The 17219-nt window shown below is 35.3% G+C and overlaps 2 protein-coding genes across 6 annotated transcripts; one reads left to right on the plus strand and one right to left on the minus strand.

The window, feature by feature from the left end:
• The first annotated feature begins 874 nt into the window (after positions 1–874).
• On the plus strand, positions 875–12308 carry LOC132057447 (protein CIA1-like). 5 transcript variants are annotated; one of them, XR_009415150.1, is made up of 10 exons: positions 875–1274; positions 4609–4755; positions 5078–5290; positions 5463–5527; positions 7912–7974; positions 8101–8169; positions 8769–8831; positions 9238–9312; positions 10806–10889; positions 11848–12308. XR_009415150.1 is itself a non-coding variant. In XM_059450051.1 (10 exons), exons 1-10 carry the CDS (start codon positions 1083–1085, stop codon positions 11932–11934), a joined length of 1089 nt encoding a protein of 362 aa, XP_059306034.1. In that variant the 5' UTR covers positions 875–1082; the 3' UTR covers positions 11935–12308. The 5 variants fall into 5 exon arrangements, 4 of the variants coding, with proteins under 4 accessions (XP_059306034.1, XP_059306035.1, XP_059306037.1 ...); XM_059450051.1 differs by having other exon boundaries at positions 9207–9312; XM_059450052.1 differs by lacking the exon at positions 8769–8831 and having other exon boundaries at positions 9207–9312.
• Positions 12309–14111: 1803 nt separating this feature from the next.
• Positions 14112–14995, minus strand: LOC132058560 (uncharacterized). The gene is made up of 2 exons (XM_059451024.1): positions 14739–14995; positions 14112–14663 (listed from the first exon to the last, which is right to left on the minus strand). Exons 1-2 carry the CDS (start codon positions 14867–14869, stop codon positions 14288–14290), a joined length of 507 nt encoding a protein of 168 aa, XP_059307007.1. The 5' UTR covers positions 14870–14995; the 3' UTR covers positions 14112–14287.
• Between the last annotated feature and the right edge of the window lie 2224 nt (positions 14996–17219).

Consider the following 17219-nt stretch of genomic DNA (forward strand, 5'->3'; position numbering starts at 1 on the left):
ATCTAATATTAAAATCTTACAGGTCGAACTCATCACGTTAAAATGTCGAATCAACCTCTGACATGGCTTTATGCAATGTTTGTTTGACAGTATTAAGCAATACATATATTTCTTTATGTTAAAATCTATGTCATTATTTTATACGAAACGTACGAAATAAAAGCTTGCCTTTACAAAGGCACTAGATTGGTTGAACCTTCATTAGCTAACACAAAGATCATGAAATTAAATTCCATTCACAAAAAAAAAAAAAAAAAAAAATACCAACAAATCGCACATAAAGGAAGCAATGTATTATAATCCTACATAGCTAACGTGTGATAAAACCATCCCTAACTATATATGGAATTATTTACACAAATGGATCACATCAAAACCAACTACAAGTAATCAAGTAATTAATACTCTTAATTATGGTAAAAATCAACTAAACTAAGTAAGAGTCTTAATTAAGGTAAAAGTCCTAATTTAGATAATACTCTTAATTATCGTAAGACTTAAAATTTAGACCCAAAACACTATAATTTCTTTTGATAGAACAAAAAATGTAAAACATAATTAAGAGAGATGAAAGAAAATTTGGAAAGTAACTGATTGTTTCTTATTCTACATGAATCTAAAATCAAATTCATATGTCCTAAATCATCATTCACCTAATCAATATAGTAACGTATTCAATTTAAGATTATTCTAATTTATAGATTTTTTTTTCCTATTTAAATTATAAAGGACTAATGAATCACAGCCACGTAGACTAGAGGAGGGACTAAGCTAGAAAAAGGAAATTACAACTTGGGTGAAATCTGTAATTAACTAAACTATAAGGGTCTAACTGTCAGCTTATAAAGTAAGTAACTAACTTACCAACCCCATAATATCTCACAAAAAGAACAAACAAAGTACTTCTTTAAGATCAACTCGACATCTCAAAGTGTTGTCTGACGTTCTTGGCGATCAAATATATCGAGAAATACGTTACTAACAGTTCTTGAATCACGTAGAAAAATTAGGAGAGAAGAATCTAAGGGAATACACAGAATTGTACGCGCAATCTTGATAAATAAAAATCAGAGTTGTTTAAGATGAATTTTAGCGAAGGAGATTTTGAACTGAAGGAAATTCAAAGGCTGGAAGGACACACTGGTAAGGTTTTAGGTATTGCTTGGAAACAGGACACTGGAACTTGGGGTCGTCCCTTGGTGATTGCTTCATGGAGTGACGATAAAACTGTACGAATTTGGGAACAGAATTTCTCTGGCATTTTCGAGTGTAAGGTTTGATTTCTTCTTTCATTTGCAGGCTTATTAAAGTATGATTTGTTTTATTAGGTGTTACTCCCTCCAGATCAAAGAAAGAGTCCACTTAGCCCTTTTTTCTTGGATAAGAAAAAGAGTTCATGTTTTCAAAAAAAATAACCTCCTTGTTCCATATTTGCCCCTATTAAGTGTTATATGATCAAATCCCAATGCCTATTTAATTAGGGGTAGTTTAGTCAAATTATCTATTTTTGTCTAGGAGTTAGTATTTTCTTAAGGGGTATGCAAATGGCTAAGTGGACTCTTTTTTTTTGATCCGGAGGGAGTATTAGTTACTTTTGGGGTGTGTTTGGTATGACGGAAAATGTTTTCCAAGAATTTTTTTTTTCCAGGAAATAAGTGATTTTCCTACTTATTTTCTTGTGTTTGGTACGCAAGTTGAAAAATGTCATTTTAAGAGTATTTGCATATATACAAAGCATTTGAATTCGGAGTGCAACTTCTGGTGGGGTGTAGGCGGGATGGGAGGTGGGGTAGGCAGGGGCTAGGTTGGGGTACGGGATAGAGTGGGTGTGGGAGTGGGTGGGGGCAGCCAGGCAGGTAGGGGAGTGGGTTGGGGATAAAACCGTATATATTTGGGAACAGAACTCTCGGGCTCTTTTTAGTGTAAGGTGTGATTTCTTTTTTCATTTCCAGGCTTATTAAAGTATGATATCGTTTGTGATAGAAAAAACTGCACTTTTTCTAAGTAGGTGTTTGGCCATAGATTCCAAATATTTTTCACTTTATTTGGAATTTATGGAGTTGTGTTTGGCTATACTTTTCGCAAAGGATATTTGGAATGATGTTCATGTTTAGATATACTTAAAAATACAACTTTAAAAGTGAAAGTGGGTTGGAAACAGGTTATAAGCCGTTTTCCAAATTTGAAATACCAATTCAAGTTGGATTTGGAATTTTCACCAAACATATACAAAAGGAGAGATATGATTAGGAACGAAGATATGTGGGGCAAGTTGGGAGTGGCCTCCGTGGAAGATAAGATGAGGGAAGCGAGGCTGAGGTAGTTTGGGCATATGAAGAGGAGGTGCGCGGATTCACCAGTGAGGAAGTGTGGAGATGTTGGCTATAGTGTGTGTTAGGAGAGGTCGATGTAGGCCGAAAAGGAACTGGGGGGAGGTGATTCGGCAGGACATGGCACACCTCCAACTTACTGAGGACATGACCCTAGATAAGAAGGTTTGAAAGTCGAGGATCAGGGTAGAAGGTTAGTAGGCGAAAATGTTACAAAATAGTAGGAGAGACGAAGTCCCCTTTTCTCCTTATTTAGTACTAATATATCTAGTATTCGCATTGTATCTTATTCTTCTTTTATTATTATCTGCTACTGCATTTGTTTTGTTTATCTTGTTTATTGTTGTCGCTATTTCCCTTTCTACCCTGCTTTGATTATACTTCTTTTGAGCCGAGGGCTATTGGAAACAGCTCTCTACCCCATAATGATAGGGATAAGGTCTGCGTACATTCTACCTCCTTAGATCCCACGTATGGGATTACACTAGGTATGATGTTGTTGTTGTTGTTTTACTGATTTTCAAATAAAGTGAAAAATTATTCCGGAAAAAAGTGAATAAATAGGTCCTTAATTTGGATCGTGGATCAATTCTATAATAGTGGATCATAGGTGGATCGAAGATTTGCTTCATGAGTTCCAATGCCGGATTCTACCACAACTCATTTGATTTACTAGGTTCAAAAAATTTCTTTGTCCTAGTCTTGGACTACACATACATATTTATATATGTTCTCCATTTGCGCCTTTATTCATTTAATCTCACACGTTGTTTGCGTTTTGCACTTAAAGCCCCAAAGGACCTTAGATTATTATTATTATTATTTTTTTTTTTTTTTTGCGTTTTTGCGTTTTTCGCCTTTCGAGTTTGGAAGTGAGGGTTTTACCCGATTCCATAGTTTCAAGTATCTTGGATCTATTATGCAAGGTAGCGGGGAGATTGACGATGATGTCACACATCGTATTGGGGCAGGGTGGATGATGTCTCCAGTGCGGAGGTGTGAGAGGTTGGCCATGGATGGTTTCAGACGAGGAAAGGGTAGGCCGAAGAAGTATTGGGGAGAGGTAATTAGACACGTTGTTATGGCGCGATTTTCAAATAACATGACCTTAGATTATTTGGAGGACCCAAAGTGAATAAACGAAGGCTAATTTGATAGTCTCGTTATCCTTCTATATTAGTAGTCGCATTATCGATCGATAATTTCTTGCTTTTATGATTATCCGTTATTTCCCCGGCTTCTGATTATCATTTGATTTACTAGGTTCAAAAATTTCTTTTCCTAGTCTTGAATCTACTTAACCTTACATATTTTATGCTTTTACATTTTGCGCCTCTTTCATTTAATCTCCTACCTTGGTTTGAGTAAGGTGCGTACTTAAAGCACCAAAGGACCTTAGGGATTTCACTTTTTGTTGTTGTTGTTGTTGTTGCGTTTTTCGCCTTTCAATAACACTGCTTGCTGCATAAGGGAGGTACGATGGAGGTTGCCCATAAAGAGCCTCATAAGGCTTTGTTTGTATGGAGGAATGAAAGGTGGTACTATACCACCATTCAACATAAATCAAATACTAACCAATCAGTTGGTGAGTCTGAGCAGTAACATCTGAGGTAGGCTGCTAAGCGCATGTTTACCACCTCTGTTTGGTGATCAGATTGACGGTGCTAGGCGGTGGAAGTACTTAGTGTCACTCCCTGCACAGGATCTCTATGTTTGATTCCTTCCCCTCATGTTTACCCTCTTTCAGTCATCTCCTTGGATAAGTTACATGGGCAAAGCTCCCTGTGTGGATAGGGAAGAACACTTTGGCTACCTTCCTTTTCCGCAAATATTTCGATTTCATTACTACCTCTTTCCACCCAACATTGTATCCAACCTTTAGAACAATCATGACACTCTTTCTTTTCCCTTATTTGGCTACAAGCTTTCTCTGTGATGTCAGACGATTTGGTTCTGGCTATGAGGTATGCTTTTCTTTCCATTTGTCCAAGTTGGGAAAGAGAGATATTCCTCCAATAGAGGAATTAATTGAATGGTCTCGTTGACCAAATTCCTCTGTTAAGTTTCTTTTATCAGGAGTTATTATTTATTTTTGATGAGTTGATTAAATTACTCTGGTACTGTTTTCCTCTATGTTCCTTCTTTATTCCTTCTCTAGCACTCTTTCCATGCTCAAGAAATTAAAGTGGCCTTTATTCTCAAGCTATTGTGACTATTTGAACCTTTAAACAAATACATAAAAAAGAGCTGTAATAACTCTTAGAAGGAAATTTTGTAGGCTGTTTTGGAGGAATCACATGGACGGAGTGTTAGATCGTGTGCCTGGTCACCGCCATGCAAATTGTTGGCAGTAGCTTGCTCTGATGCCACCACTGCCATTTGGAAAAATGTCGGGAATGCGTATGAGCGTGTCTACACTTTGGAGGTACAGTTGCCATTTTGATTCCATATCAATCATATTGATTTCGGTTCACATTCATTACTCCAACTCTAACAACAACCTGTGCAAAGTAGGCAAAACTAGTATCTTCTATCTGCTCATAGCTGTATGTATTGCAACATAAAACTTCAGAAACTTGTCAGTAGAATACGGAATATGTTACTATGGAGTGTTTTGATTTGGCTTATATTGATTTGTGATCCTAATTTTGATGGACTTTTATATTTGAATTTTTTCCATTTTCCTTAATAGGTTATAAATCTACTAAAATCTGCTTTCTTATTTTTCTTACGCCGATAATGTCCAGGGTCATGACAATGAAGTTAGAAGTGTTTCCTGGAATACAAAAGGAGATCTGCTTGTGACGTGTGGAGGTGATAAGTCAGTTTGGATATGGGAAGTTTTGCCTGGAAATGAGTTTGATTGTGTTTCAGTGTTACACGGACACACAGAAGATGTTAAGATGGTTCAATGGCATGAATATATGTTATTCTCGTTTAGTTATGATAACACCATTAAGGTATATTTGAGATTCAACTTCGCGTTCTGTGTGTGTGCGTGTGTTATTTTCTTAGAAAGATTCTAGCATGCTTTTCGTACCCCTATTACTTGTAAGCCATAGAATTGGTAGTCAACTCATTTCTCTTCCATTTTGTAAGTGATAATATCTAAGTGGTGCATGAAAACTTCAGATTTGGGAAGAGATTCTTGGCAGTGGTGATTGGGCTTGTATTCAAACTTTGGGTGAGTCTGACAGGTAAGAATCATTATTGGGCATAACAAAACCTTAAATTTATTTAATTTATTAGAGGAGCAAAAACTGAACACTTAAATAATGACATTAAGGTGGTGATAATATTCTTCATGCAGTAATTACCTTGCTCTTTTCATTTATGCAGACACATTTTAAAAATGTGGTATCTTTCTTACTCTATAACAGGTGGCTAGTTTAATTTAGGTTATAAGTGCTAGTAAATATGTTTCTGACTCATTATTCTTTTAGGCTTCGATTGATGAATGTGTATACAGGTAGCTTGAAATACTGTAGGCTGCGCCCGTTAAAGAAAATCCCATAAGGTCATGTGAAACTCAACTAGGTTTTTAGCTCAAACGAAGGACTAAACTATCTCATTAGAACCTACTCCAGTTAAGGTCAGGGTCAACAGGTTTGTACTCTGAGTCTTGCTAGGTTTAATGATCCTTAAACAGTGTGTTTTATTTGAATATATTGTCTAGAGCGCGTGTAAGGGTGCACCTTTCTATTTTATTGTTCTCATTCTTCTTGCGAGAAGGGACATCACAGTCACTAAGACCTATGCTTGATATGCTGTGATATACTTTATGCATGCTAAACAGGAGAAAGTTTCAGATGAGAAATACTTCTGAAATCTTGCCTAGTAATTTGCAAAGCAGCTGATATGATATCTCCATCTTTCAAGATCTCATGTTTAGGGTCAATATGAATTTAAATATTTGGGGAAAGAGATCAGGAAGTTGAAGTTTTTTCCGAAGTTATAATGCTATTGTAATTTAATTATTCTTAATTAATTGAACATAACGAGATATCTGTGAAAATGACTCGGTTAGATAATACATGATAATGGTTAGCTCGGTAGGAGATGACGACATAGGGTGCCAGTCATGTTGCCTACCCAAATTGGGGTGTGACAAACATTTTTTTGTGAAGTATTTTCCCATGATTATAATGCTATTGATATTAACTATTCTTAATTTATTGAACATAAGGAGATATATGTGAACATGATTCGGGTAGAAGTAGTTTGACAAGCATCTACTTTTGGAGAATCCAACATGCACCCATTGACATTTTTGAAGAGTCCAAGCAACATAGTCGCTCGGTGGTAGATGACAGCATCAGGTGCCGGTCACCTGGCCTACCCAAATTGGGGCGTGGCAGAAGTCGTTTGACAAGCATGTTAACATGGACGAATACTTGCATGCATTAGAGCAGGTGGACTTATTTTAGGCCCAAGTTTCCAAAGCTTTTGAATTTCTTAAAAATGATATTTTCCTTGCTTTGACCAAAAAGAGTTTGCATATTGAATATTTGAGGGAAAATGTGTTAACAACACAAATTCTTTCTTGGTAAAGAGAAACATGGGAAGAGACAACTGTGACATTCATTTACTAGAGAATCCTTGAGTTCATGGAATTGATTTGTTTTATTGTGTGGGTAGACTCTATGGGTACTAAGAAATTGAAATATCTTCTTTTGACCCCACATGTGGGATTACATTCGGTATGTTGTTGTGGTTGTTGACTAAAAATAATGGTGTATGATAAACGGATGAAGTACTTTCAGCAATTATGGGCCTCTGGCTATTTCTAAAAATAATGTTTCTAGTCACTTGGTAATTTCCCTTTCGGCGGTATATTTTTCATTTTGTTATGTCTAGGTATAAGTGTATCCTTTATCCTGAAAAACCTCCCAATGTGTGACTATTTGGAAACTTCATATAATAGTTATAGGTAAAATTGTAGTTCTAGAGATTGTCTGAATTCATTTGGAAAAACTTTTTGTGCGAGCTGTTTCACTCATCCTACTGACAGTGATAAGTGGTCCATAGTTTCTCATATCAATGGAATGCTTCAGGCATTCAGAAGTTCCGCTCTCAAATTTGTGTTGTCTTGACTGTATTTTTACTAGGTTTTTCAAATTTCCTCATGGCCTTTGGCCTAAATTATCAGCATGTAACAGACAACCAAGCAGTTTACACAAGTGTTTTAGGTTATGTATATACGAGTTATAGCATGTTTGGTCAAGCTTACAAGAAGCCAAAAGTACTTATTTATACCGAAAGAATTGCTTATTTTGGAGTGTTGAGGTGTTTGGCCAAGTTTTTAAGAAAAAGATAAGTGCTTTTGGGTAATAGTAGAAGCGGAAAAGAATAGCTTTCTCTAGAAGCACATTTGGAACCTTGGCCAAGCACAAATTACTATTCTAATATTGGCAAAAGTGTTTTTCAAATTGATTAGCCAAACACAAACTGCTACTCTCCAAAAGTACTTTTACAAAAAACACTTTTCAAATTAAGCAGATTTTAAAAGCTGGCCAAGCAGGCTATTAATAATGTTTAATATTGTTTGGGAGCTTATGCCACTACATGATTGAACTTTCAGCGGACATACATCTACTATCTCGTGTCTCTCTCTCAATAATGATTTCCAAATGGTATCTTGCAGGTATGGCTTTCTTTTCTGCTGAATTCGTTTTAAAATATATGCTCTCAAGTCTCTGGTGTATCTTAAATAGGATAGTTGTTGTAGTCACTACTAAACAGATTTTACATTGAATTCTCTAACTTGCAGTGATGACCTTACCATTAAGATATGGAGTTGCGAAGGTGCAAAAAATTATGTGGGGTCTAAATTAATTTGGTAAGCCGGATCTTATCCTCCTTCCATAAGCATAATGCAATCCGATATAGTTGATTCATGCTTAGTTTTACACGATTCAACCTCCACTTAGCCAAATAGATTCCAATGAAGCCCTTCAATAAAAATAGGACCGCAGCCTCTAGATGCCTCCAAGCAAGCAGGGTTATCACCGCGCATCCAACCCATGCTCCGTGGCAATGGCGATGCCCCGAAACAAAGGGCCAGTCTTCGTCGTTCCTGGGGATAAAGCTCTTAATCTTAAGATTTTACGAACTGAAAGGTCTTCCCAATCCCCTAATATATGAAAGAGTGAAAAAGTGCATTCGTTGTTGTGGAATAAGAAGCCTTTGTATCTTAATGTCATTTTTTTTTTTTTTTTTCAAAAGCAAGGGTGTATGTCATTTGAACATCATTTTGATGGATTCAGGTAGACAAGTATTTCTGTTCACCAAAGGCAGTATTTATTGCTTGTTTATTTTTTCCTCAGGCCAAGAGTCGTCTTCATTCATTTAGTAAACTATGTTTGATATAATTGTTCTCAGTAATTACAATGTTTTCCAACTCCTGATTTGCAACCATCTCCTTTTTGTGCTTGTTAGGACACATGCCTGCACTCTATCTGGATATCATGATCGGACAATTTTCTCAGTTGACTGGTTGAGGTAGATACTCTATATCTATTTCTTATCATGCTCAAGCTAATATATGTTTTTTCTGTTTGCACTCCTTAATATTACCTTAATTTGACAGGTTTTCCTTTTTTATAAAGTGTGTGTTTGGGGTGGGGGGAGTTTAAGATATACGGTCTATTTTTCATGAATCAGAGTTTCATATCTTGTTTGCCTGTCCAGATTTCATGTTTGATCGCTTCCATTCGGGTCTTGTACGTTATAGCCATCGTTAATTGCCTCAGAGACTCTGTAAACTGCACTACACTCATTTTTCAATAATCAGGGCTTGTACACAGTGATAATTTTTGTGGTTATTTCTTCCCTGTCATCCTACAGGCTAACGTACTTGATATCCTAATATGTTAGGGAAACGATCCGTTGTTTACCTGAAGGGCAGAAGGATCCAGGAATTTTTGCCAGTGTTGGAGCTGATGACGCTATACGTTTGTTCATCGAGAACAAGGACAATGAGGTATTAGAAAACCTTCTATATCCCTTATTCCGTTTAGTACTTCAGGTGCTTATGTTGTGTATGGTGTTAATCCCGTAGCGGATCAATTCCAACGAGCCTTTCAAACTAGTACTATTTGCAATCATTCTATACCTTCTTCGATAAACGCTGATTTTTCGGTCAAGTTTTGAGCTCGTTACTCCCCAACCCTCCTCCTATTCACCCAAATTTCTTGTGGGAGCTGGAAGAAGTTGGGGTGTTCTAAAAGAAAGTCATTAGTTTACCCTCTGCTATGTGGCTCCTTACTGCAGATGTTAAAAATATTTTGACTTCGCTAGTTTTTATGGGTTCTTTGTTTCCTAGGAAGGAAGTAATGTCGTGACTTCCTTTTTATTCTTTTACTAGCTATTGGGTTGCAATGGGAAGAGGTGAGCTTTCATTTGTTTGTCTCGCGCTCCTTGTTTCAATATTATAAGCTAGTAAATACGATTCCGATGGACCTGTCAAAAAAAGAAAGAGTCAGCTTAGAGGACGACATAAAAAAGATTTAGAATTATCAAGTTCTTCATGCTAATGAGTAGATTACCGTGTCCCCAAGGGGATAACCTAGTACTTGAGGCACGGAAGTAACATCCTGGAGATTTCAGGTTCGAATCTCATCTGCAACACTAGGTGTGGACCCGTCCACTCCAGCCTTGACAGGCAGGATTGTCTTGGCAGCCTGTGCTTGCATGCTAGACATGTTGCTCCGTGGATTAGTTGAGATGCACACAAGCTTCCCCAGACTCCACTATTTTATATAAAATGGAAAAAAAGAAAAATGAAAAAAAAAAAAGAGCAGATTACAGTAACATAATCTTATAACTGCTTGGCCAAAAGTCTAGTATTTAAAGTCAGTATCTACACTTTCAACCTTTAAGGTTCTTAGCATTGAACCCATTATATTTTTAAGTTATGGGTTCATATCTACTAGTTGTTGCAATTTTGATAGATATTTACACATAAATTTCTGCTCCGCTTCTGAAGTACTTGATTCAAATGAACGCAGTAACTTAAAGCTGCATCCACCCCTGGCTTAGGACAGTTCTTGGATTCTGATTTTGTTCTTCTCACAAACCATCTCTCAACTTGAATGCCTTTTAAAACTTTGATACACAGTTGGAGAAACACGTATATGGTTAATCAAGTTGAGTAGAAAATCCATTTGAGACAGCTGAAAAAACTAAAAGAACTGACCTCTGCTAATTTTAATTTGTTCTAACAAATCATATGAATGATGTTGTCCATATACAACTACTGCTGAGTGCTGATCATCTATTATTGTCCTTCCAACCCTTCTTTGGTATAATAATTTTACTCTGTCTGATACTCTGATGACAGGTTGATTTTTTTTTTTTTTGAGAAATTATCTTAAATGGCTAATAAATGTATAATATATGTACATTGGCTAGAAGCTGTAAAGAAAATTGACCAAGCGACCGAATGTGTGATTTCCTCCTTTCGTTGTATGACAGGTTGATGGACTTACATTTAAGCTACTTTTGAAGAAGGAGAAGGCTCATGAAATGAATATAAATTCTGTGAAATGGAATGCTGGGGTAAGTCACTGGAATACCACAACGATATGATTTTGGCATTTACTTGGTCATCTGTCATTGCTTTAAATGCTGCATTAGTGTGTCCCAAAGATGCTTTACATTTTGAGCAGAAGTTGAGATCACCTGGAAACTTCTGAGCGTATTACTGAATATCGATGCACAATTTTATTATGGATTGGACTTCAAGGGGCACCTAGATTTGAACATGTTAGATTGAACGAAAAAGGCTTCTGAGGTCATGCTCTATTTGCGATACATGATTTTTTATGTCTAGCTAATGAATTGTACTCATTTGACTATTGACTTTCAAATTCATAATACTAAAGGAGGTTTGCTTATTCTGGCCTACAATGGTATTGCACATTATAGTTGTTTTCATACTATGAACGAAAAAAAAACATCTAGGTTTGGACCTTGAAATGAATATTTGTTTTCATACTATGAAAGCAAAAGAAATGGAAAACACTATGTTGCTCGGACCCTTCAAAAATGTTGTTGAACCTGTGTTCCTCCAAAAATGCATAGCTTTTGGACGATGCAACACACACAGCGAAATTTTTGAAGAGTCTTAGACATGTAGGTAAAAAGATATGTGTGTCAGAGCTGACAAATGGTGCTGTGGACAACAAATATATTAGGTATTGCAATGATTGTTGTATGGTTTTTCAAGGAGGCGAAATGTTTGTGTTCTGTTGTGTTTTCAAATATTCAGTCATCCTGTTTTATGTCAAAGACTGAAAGGGTGAATTCACTTTGTTATACTTACTACCTTTAGTTTGATCAATATCTGTCTTAATTCGACCCTTTATTCGAGTAGTTTTTTCTTCGGCAAATTGCTCGAGGACTATGTGTTTGCATATTTTGAGCTTTCTGTTCTATTTCCCTAACAAAATTGAAAACAACGTTCTTTTGGTCAAATAAATCCAGCAATATGTTTACTGCTGTCAAACCCTTGCAGGATAAAAGGCTTTTGGCATCGGCCAGTGATGATGGGACAGTGAAGATATGGGAGTTGGTTTGCCCTTGGCCTGCTGGTGCATCATAGCTGATACTGCAAAACAAAGTTTGTTGTTATAGTAATTTTGAAGCCTTAAGACTTCTTTTCCCTTTTTTTTCCCCTCTTAGAGGCAGTTCTGATTCATATATAGCAATATCATTACTACATTTTTTTGCTTGAATTTGAGACCTCTGCTTAAGGGTAAAGAGACCCTATCAATCCACCACAACCCTTGGTGATATCATTACTACATTTTATAATAGAAAAGCAAGAGAATGGATCTGCAAAATTTCTCAATATAACTTAAAGCTGAGACCATCTTTTTGGATAGGGTCTCTATCTCTAAGAGATATTTTTATGCATGTTATATGACAATCTGCTGTCATATTTGTCGATGATGTAGAAATATAATTCACAGCAGAGACAGATCCAAGATTTGAAATTTATGAGTTACGCGACCGCTCGCTAGACACCGAACCCCCTACTTATATATGCTACTGGTTTCACATTGTATTATTGGTACGTATTTAGTGGATTTCTCAACATATATACTGTATCATATGCTTTGCATCCCCCTTGATTCATAGTAATTTTGAGCCTTTTGAAGCCTTAGACTACTACCTTTTTTATTTTATTTTTTCCTTTATTTTTTTATTTTTTTTTGGTTCTCTTAGTGGTCTAATCCAGGCTGTAGCTATATCACTACTATATATTTTTTCTACTAGAAATAAAAGAATGAATCTGCAAAATTTTCAATAACTTAAAGATGGGACCATCTTTTTCTGGGTGGATTCTGTATATCTGTATGATATTCTTATGCATGGTGTATGACAAGTTGGACTTTAGCATCCAAGGATGCATCTCTCCAGCAGCCACATTCTGTGATCTGTGTTACTAGTTGAAATTCTATTTTGGATTTTTCTTACCTCCTATTGGTGTCCGGTATCCGTCCATGGGCCCCAATTGATTTGTTCCGTGCCAAGAAGTCCCACTTTTGAGGTAAATCGCTCTTGACCAATAGTGGATCCAAGATTTTTACTAAGGGGAGTCAATACAATTTACACCTTTAAGGGGATTCAACATATAGTATATATGCATAAACAAAATTGACCTATCTATACGATGTAATCTTCCAGCTAAGGGGTGCCAATGGACTTCCCTTGGACAAGGGTAGCTCTGCCACTACTCATGCCAAAGTTGACTCAATTCTCATGACTCAAACGCGAAACCTCTGATTAAGGATGAAGGAATAATTATCAGTCCACCATTACCTTTGGTGACTTGGAAGAAAGCCTTATGTTAGAAAATACTTTGAGCTAAAATTTTCCCAACCAATTTAATGGATCGATGTGACCTTTAATTAGAGATAGCTTGGGTTAAAAATTTCACCACTTATCAATGCATAATGACCCTTAAATTATAATTCTGGCAGAGAGAAATTGAATCAAGATCTTTCAGTTGAGTCAATGCAACTTTTTCTAAGTGTAATTTTATGATATATATATCACGCAGTTTCACTTATAGAAGTTGAAAATTAATGATGGTGACTATTTTTCAATACAAAAGTTGAAAATATTTGAGAATTTTTCCCTACAAAATGATAGATGCATCTATTATTGCTCTCACTGACCATTTCTTGACCTTGTCTTTTAAAAAAACAATCACCGTTATAAAGTCTCAAATTCTACAGGTGAAACTTCATGATAATGTCTTGAGATCTTCATAACAATGACTATTTTTCAATTACAAGTGGCTATTTGTGAAGTTAAACCCACCCAACCCCCACCAAAACAACCAAAAAAGAAAAGGAAAATAGGCATCCTAATGAAGAACTTACATAAATTAAATTTGAATTTATAGTGTGCATAACTTGTGTATTTCTTCTGGGTATTAACATGAAAATACAGAATTATTATGATAAAACAGTTCAATTAAAGAGAAAAGCAAACAATATTAGTAATTAGATTATTGATAAATTTTGATAATTTATCATAATTACTTGTAGATATTCACAAATTTACTATAATTACTATTGTTCCACTACTTAATTACTCATGTGATATATTAATTTTGTATGATTATTTCATAGTTGAGGTAATAGAGCTCTAAAGTAAGTCCAAATATAATATATTTCCTATCTAGAGGGATCAAAAACACACATTTAAACTAATTGAAGATAAATTGTACTGAGCCATATACTTATAATCAAGGGATCAAAAGTGCTATTATCCCAATCATCAACATATGTATTTCTTCCAGGTATTAACATAGAAATACACAATTATTATTATAATAAAATAGTTCAATAAAAGAGAAAACCAAAAAAACAAAAAAAAAATCATTAATTAATAGAAATAAAAGACCAAAAAAAATAACTCATCTTTTTTTTGGGCGCATAATTTCAACAGCTATTTTCTATTCGTAATCTGCAAGTAGAATTTGCTCTTCTTCTTTCTTCAACTAAAGCTGCCCTTGCTGACATTATATTATTATTCATCAATGATTTATCAAATGCACTACAATCAATCCAATCTTTTAGTAATTCTTCTTGTCCCCAAATGTCTGGTATCCATACATGTCCAGCCACTTCAACTCTATGTCTCTTCAATCTCTCACGTCCATTGTCCTCCAAGGACGTCGATCCGCCCATGCTTGCATGCCTCACATGCACGTCGTCGTAGTCTGACACAGCTTCTGTATCGTTGGATTTTTTTGAATCATGGTGTTCTTGATCGAGCTTGAGCGTTATGTTGTTGTTCTTGACTTGTAAAATCGGCCTTGTTGACTCAATCTTGTCATCGTTAGGGAAAATCGACGAATTTTCTTGGTCGTTCGTCGTAATGAAACTAGACCTTGTTGACTCTATCTTGTCATCGTTAGTGTCACAGCTTGTCTGAGGTTGTACTGAAAAAATCGATGAATTTTTTTGTTTGTTCGTCATAGTGAAAGTACCGTTGAATTTGTGATGTTGTTGTTCTTGCATGAATTTGAAGGGAGAAAGGGTAGATTTTTTTTTTTTTGTGTTATTTCTCCCAACTATAGTGTTGGAGCTACGGCCAAGAGAGAGTGTTGTTGAAGGGAGAAATGATAGTTTTTCTTTTTTTTTTTTTTGGTGTTCTCCAAACTATAGTGTTAAAGAGAGAATATATTCTTGTGTTGGGGAATAATGCAATGTCTGAGGATTTATTAGTATTATATAATAATATTTTTGTGTTGGGCAAAGGGGCAAAGATTTGTAATATGTGGGGTTATAGTTACCACGTCATGACCACCAAGTGTGTGTTTTATTGTATGGCATGTGAGAATAGTACGTGTCTTTTGTGTGGAGATTTGATGCTTAAATTTGTGTGGTTTACTTTAATTTCAAAGCTTTGAAAAAATGTACGATTACCAAACAGAGAATGGAAAAAGATAGGCCTCTTATTACACACTAAGGGAGAATACATTAATTGGTCAGTGGATTTTTGGAGGATTGTGAGGTTGACGCTGATTTTGTGGTGAGCGGGGAGTAGGGGTGGGTGGAACAGAAACAGATTCAGTTTATGAGTTTTTACGACGATTTTAAATTTATACTAAAATAATACTCCCTCTATCTCAATTTATGTGTCATAGTTCAGATTTCGAGAGTCAAGCTTTTTTAATTTTGATCGTGAATACGGACATAAAATCTTTAAGTTTTTTAAAAATATAATTTGCATATTTGAAAATAACGTAAAGAGTATTACGAATCATGATAATTAATAATTGCTAAGTATTTAGACAGGGTAGGGGTAAGTTCTGCCTACACACTACCCTCTCCAAACCTCACTTGCGGGTTTACACTGGTATGTAATAGTGTTTGAAAGGCATATGGAAAGATCACAGTCAAAGAAAAATTCATCTGACTCTCGAAATTCGAACACCGCCATGTAAATAAAAAAGGAGGGAATAAATGAATTTACAATCAAATATTTATAAATATTTAGTGAATTCATTAATACATATATAAAATCTGAATAAAAGTTATTAAATATACATGAATATGTAACTGACCTTCTAGATGCTTTCTGATGGGGGTGGGGAATAGAGTTATTTCTAAGCTTTTTCACCAATGAAAATATAGGAGCTGATATAGGGGATTGGTGGTGTGTAATTCACATCTAAAGGGGCTGCTTGTGACTTGGGGGCTAGCTGTATCAATCATTTAATGAGATAGAGACCAGTTTGAAAGGGATTGTGAGGAGATTTTTTTTTTTTCTTTTAATAAAAAAGATTCACTCTCCTTTTACATGGTTCTTACTTCTTAGCCATGTGGTAATAAAATAAAGTTTATGTTGTCAGTATCTATGAAAAAACCTGTCGTTTAGAATCTTTAGAAATTTAAATTCTTTGAATTGTTTTTGAAGTTTTAACTAATAAAAAATTAAATTTCATGAATTCTTCGAACTTCAATATATTGTGTGGAGTTCTATTCGTTAAAATTTCAAACTTCCAATATCATGTATCGGAGTTATTTCGTATTTTAGATTTTCACATTAAAAGTAGTTACTTTTCAATTACATTTGAAACAGTGGTAAAACTTTTATTATCAGCTCAAAAACTTACCATTCTACCTAAAAATAATTGTATCTTTATGTCACGACGCAAGAGATTGATAATATAAAACACATGAGATTTTTTAGGTTAGTTTTTCTCTCGGATTGTAACAATTGCTTTTGTATCATTTCCTTCTAGAAAGGGTAATAGACTTCTCTCTCTCTCTCTCTCTTTTTTTTTTTTTTAATTAACCATCTAGTATTCAGGACCAATTGGTTTGGCTATTTCATGATATTCGAGCCACATAGGATTTATTAAGGGAAAAGCGCTCCCTCTAAAAAAAAATTCATTTTCAAACTCGAACAACAAACAACAAAGAATATACCCAGTGTAATCTCACAAATGGGATCTTGGGAAGGTAGAATGTACGCAAACCTTACCTCTACTTTTTGAGGATAGAGAGGTTGTCTCCGATAGACCATCGACATTCTCAAACTCGAATCTAAAACTTTAATCGAAGATAGACATATCTTATCCTTTCCGCCATATCCCGTGATAATAAGTACTTATATAATTGATGTACGCAGTACACGAACAATCATGTTAGTAGATGGACTGGAGATGAGCTACTGTACGGTCAAAATCATGTTTTTTTCTGGAATCAATTCTACCATCTAATGTTACTTGTAATAATTTCAACCCGTATTCTTATTTTTTTACGAGGAAATCTTCTATGATCAACTACAATTTAATCTTAAAAAAATGAACTTATAATTTTTTTTATTTACGGATCTCCTACATCATTTTTTCGATCTTCT

The sequence above is a fragment of the Lycium ferocissimum genome, chromosome 5, assembly GCF_029784015.1.
Source record: "Lycium ferocissimum isolate CSIRO_LF1 chromosome 5, AGI_CSIRO_Lferr_CH_V1, whole genome shotgun sequence".
Lineage (NCBI taxonomy): Eukaryota > Viridiplantae > Streptophyta > Magnoliopsida > Solanales > Solanaceae > Lycium > Lycium ferocissimum.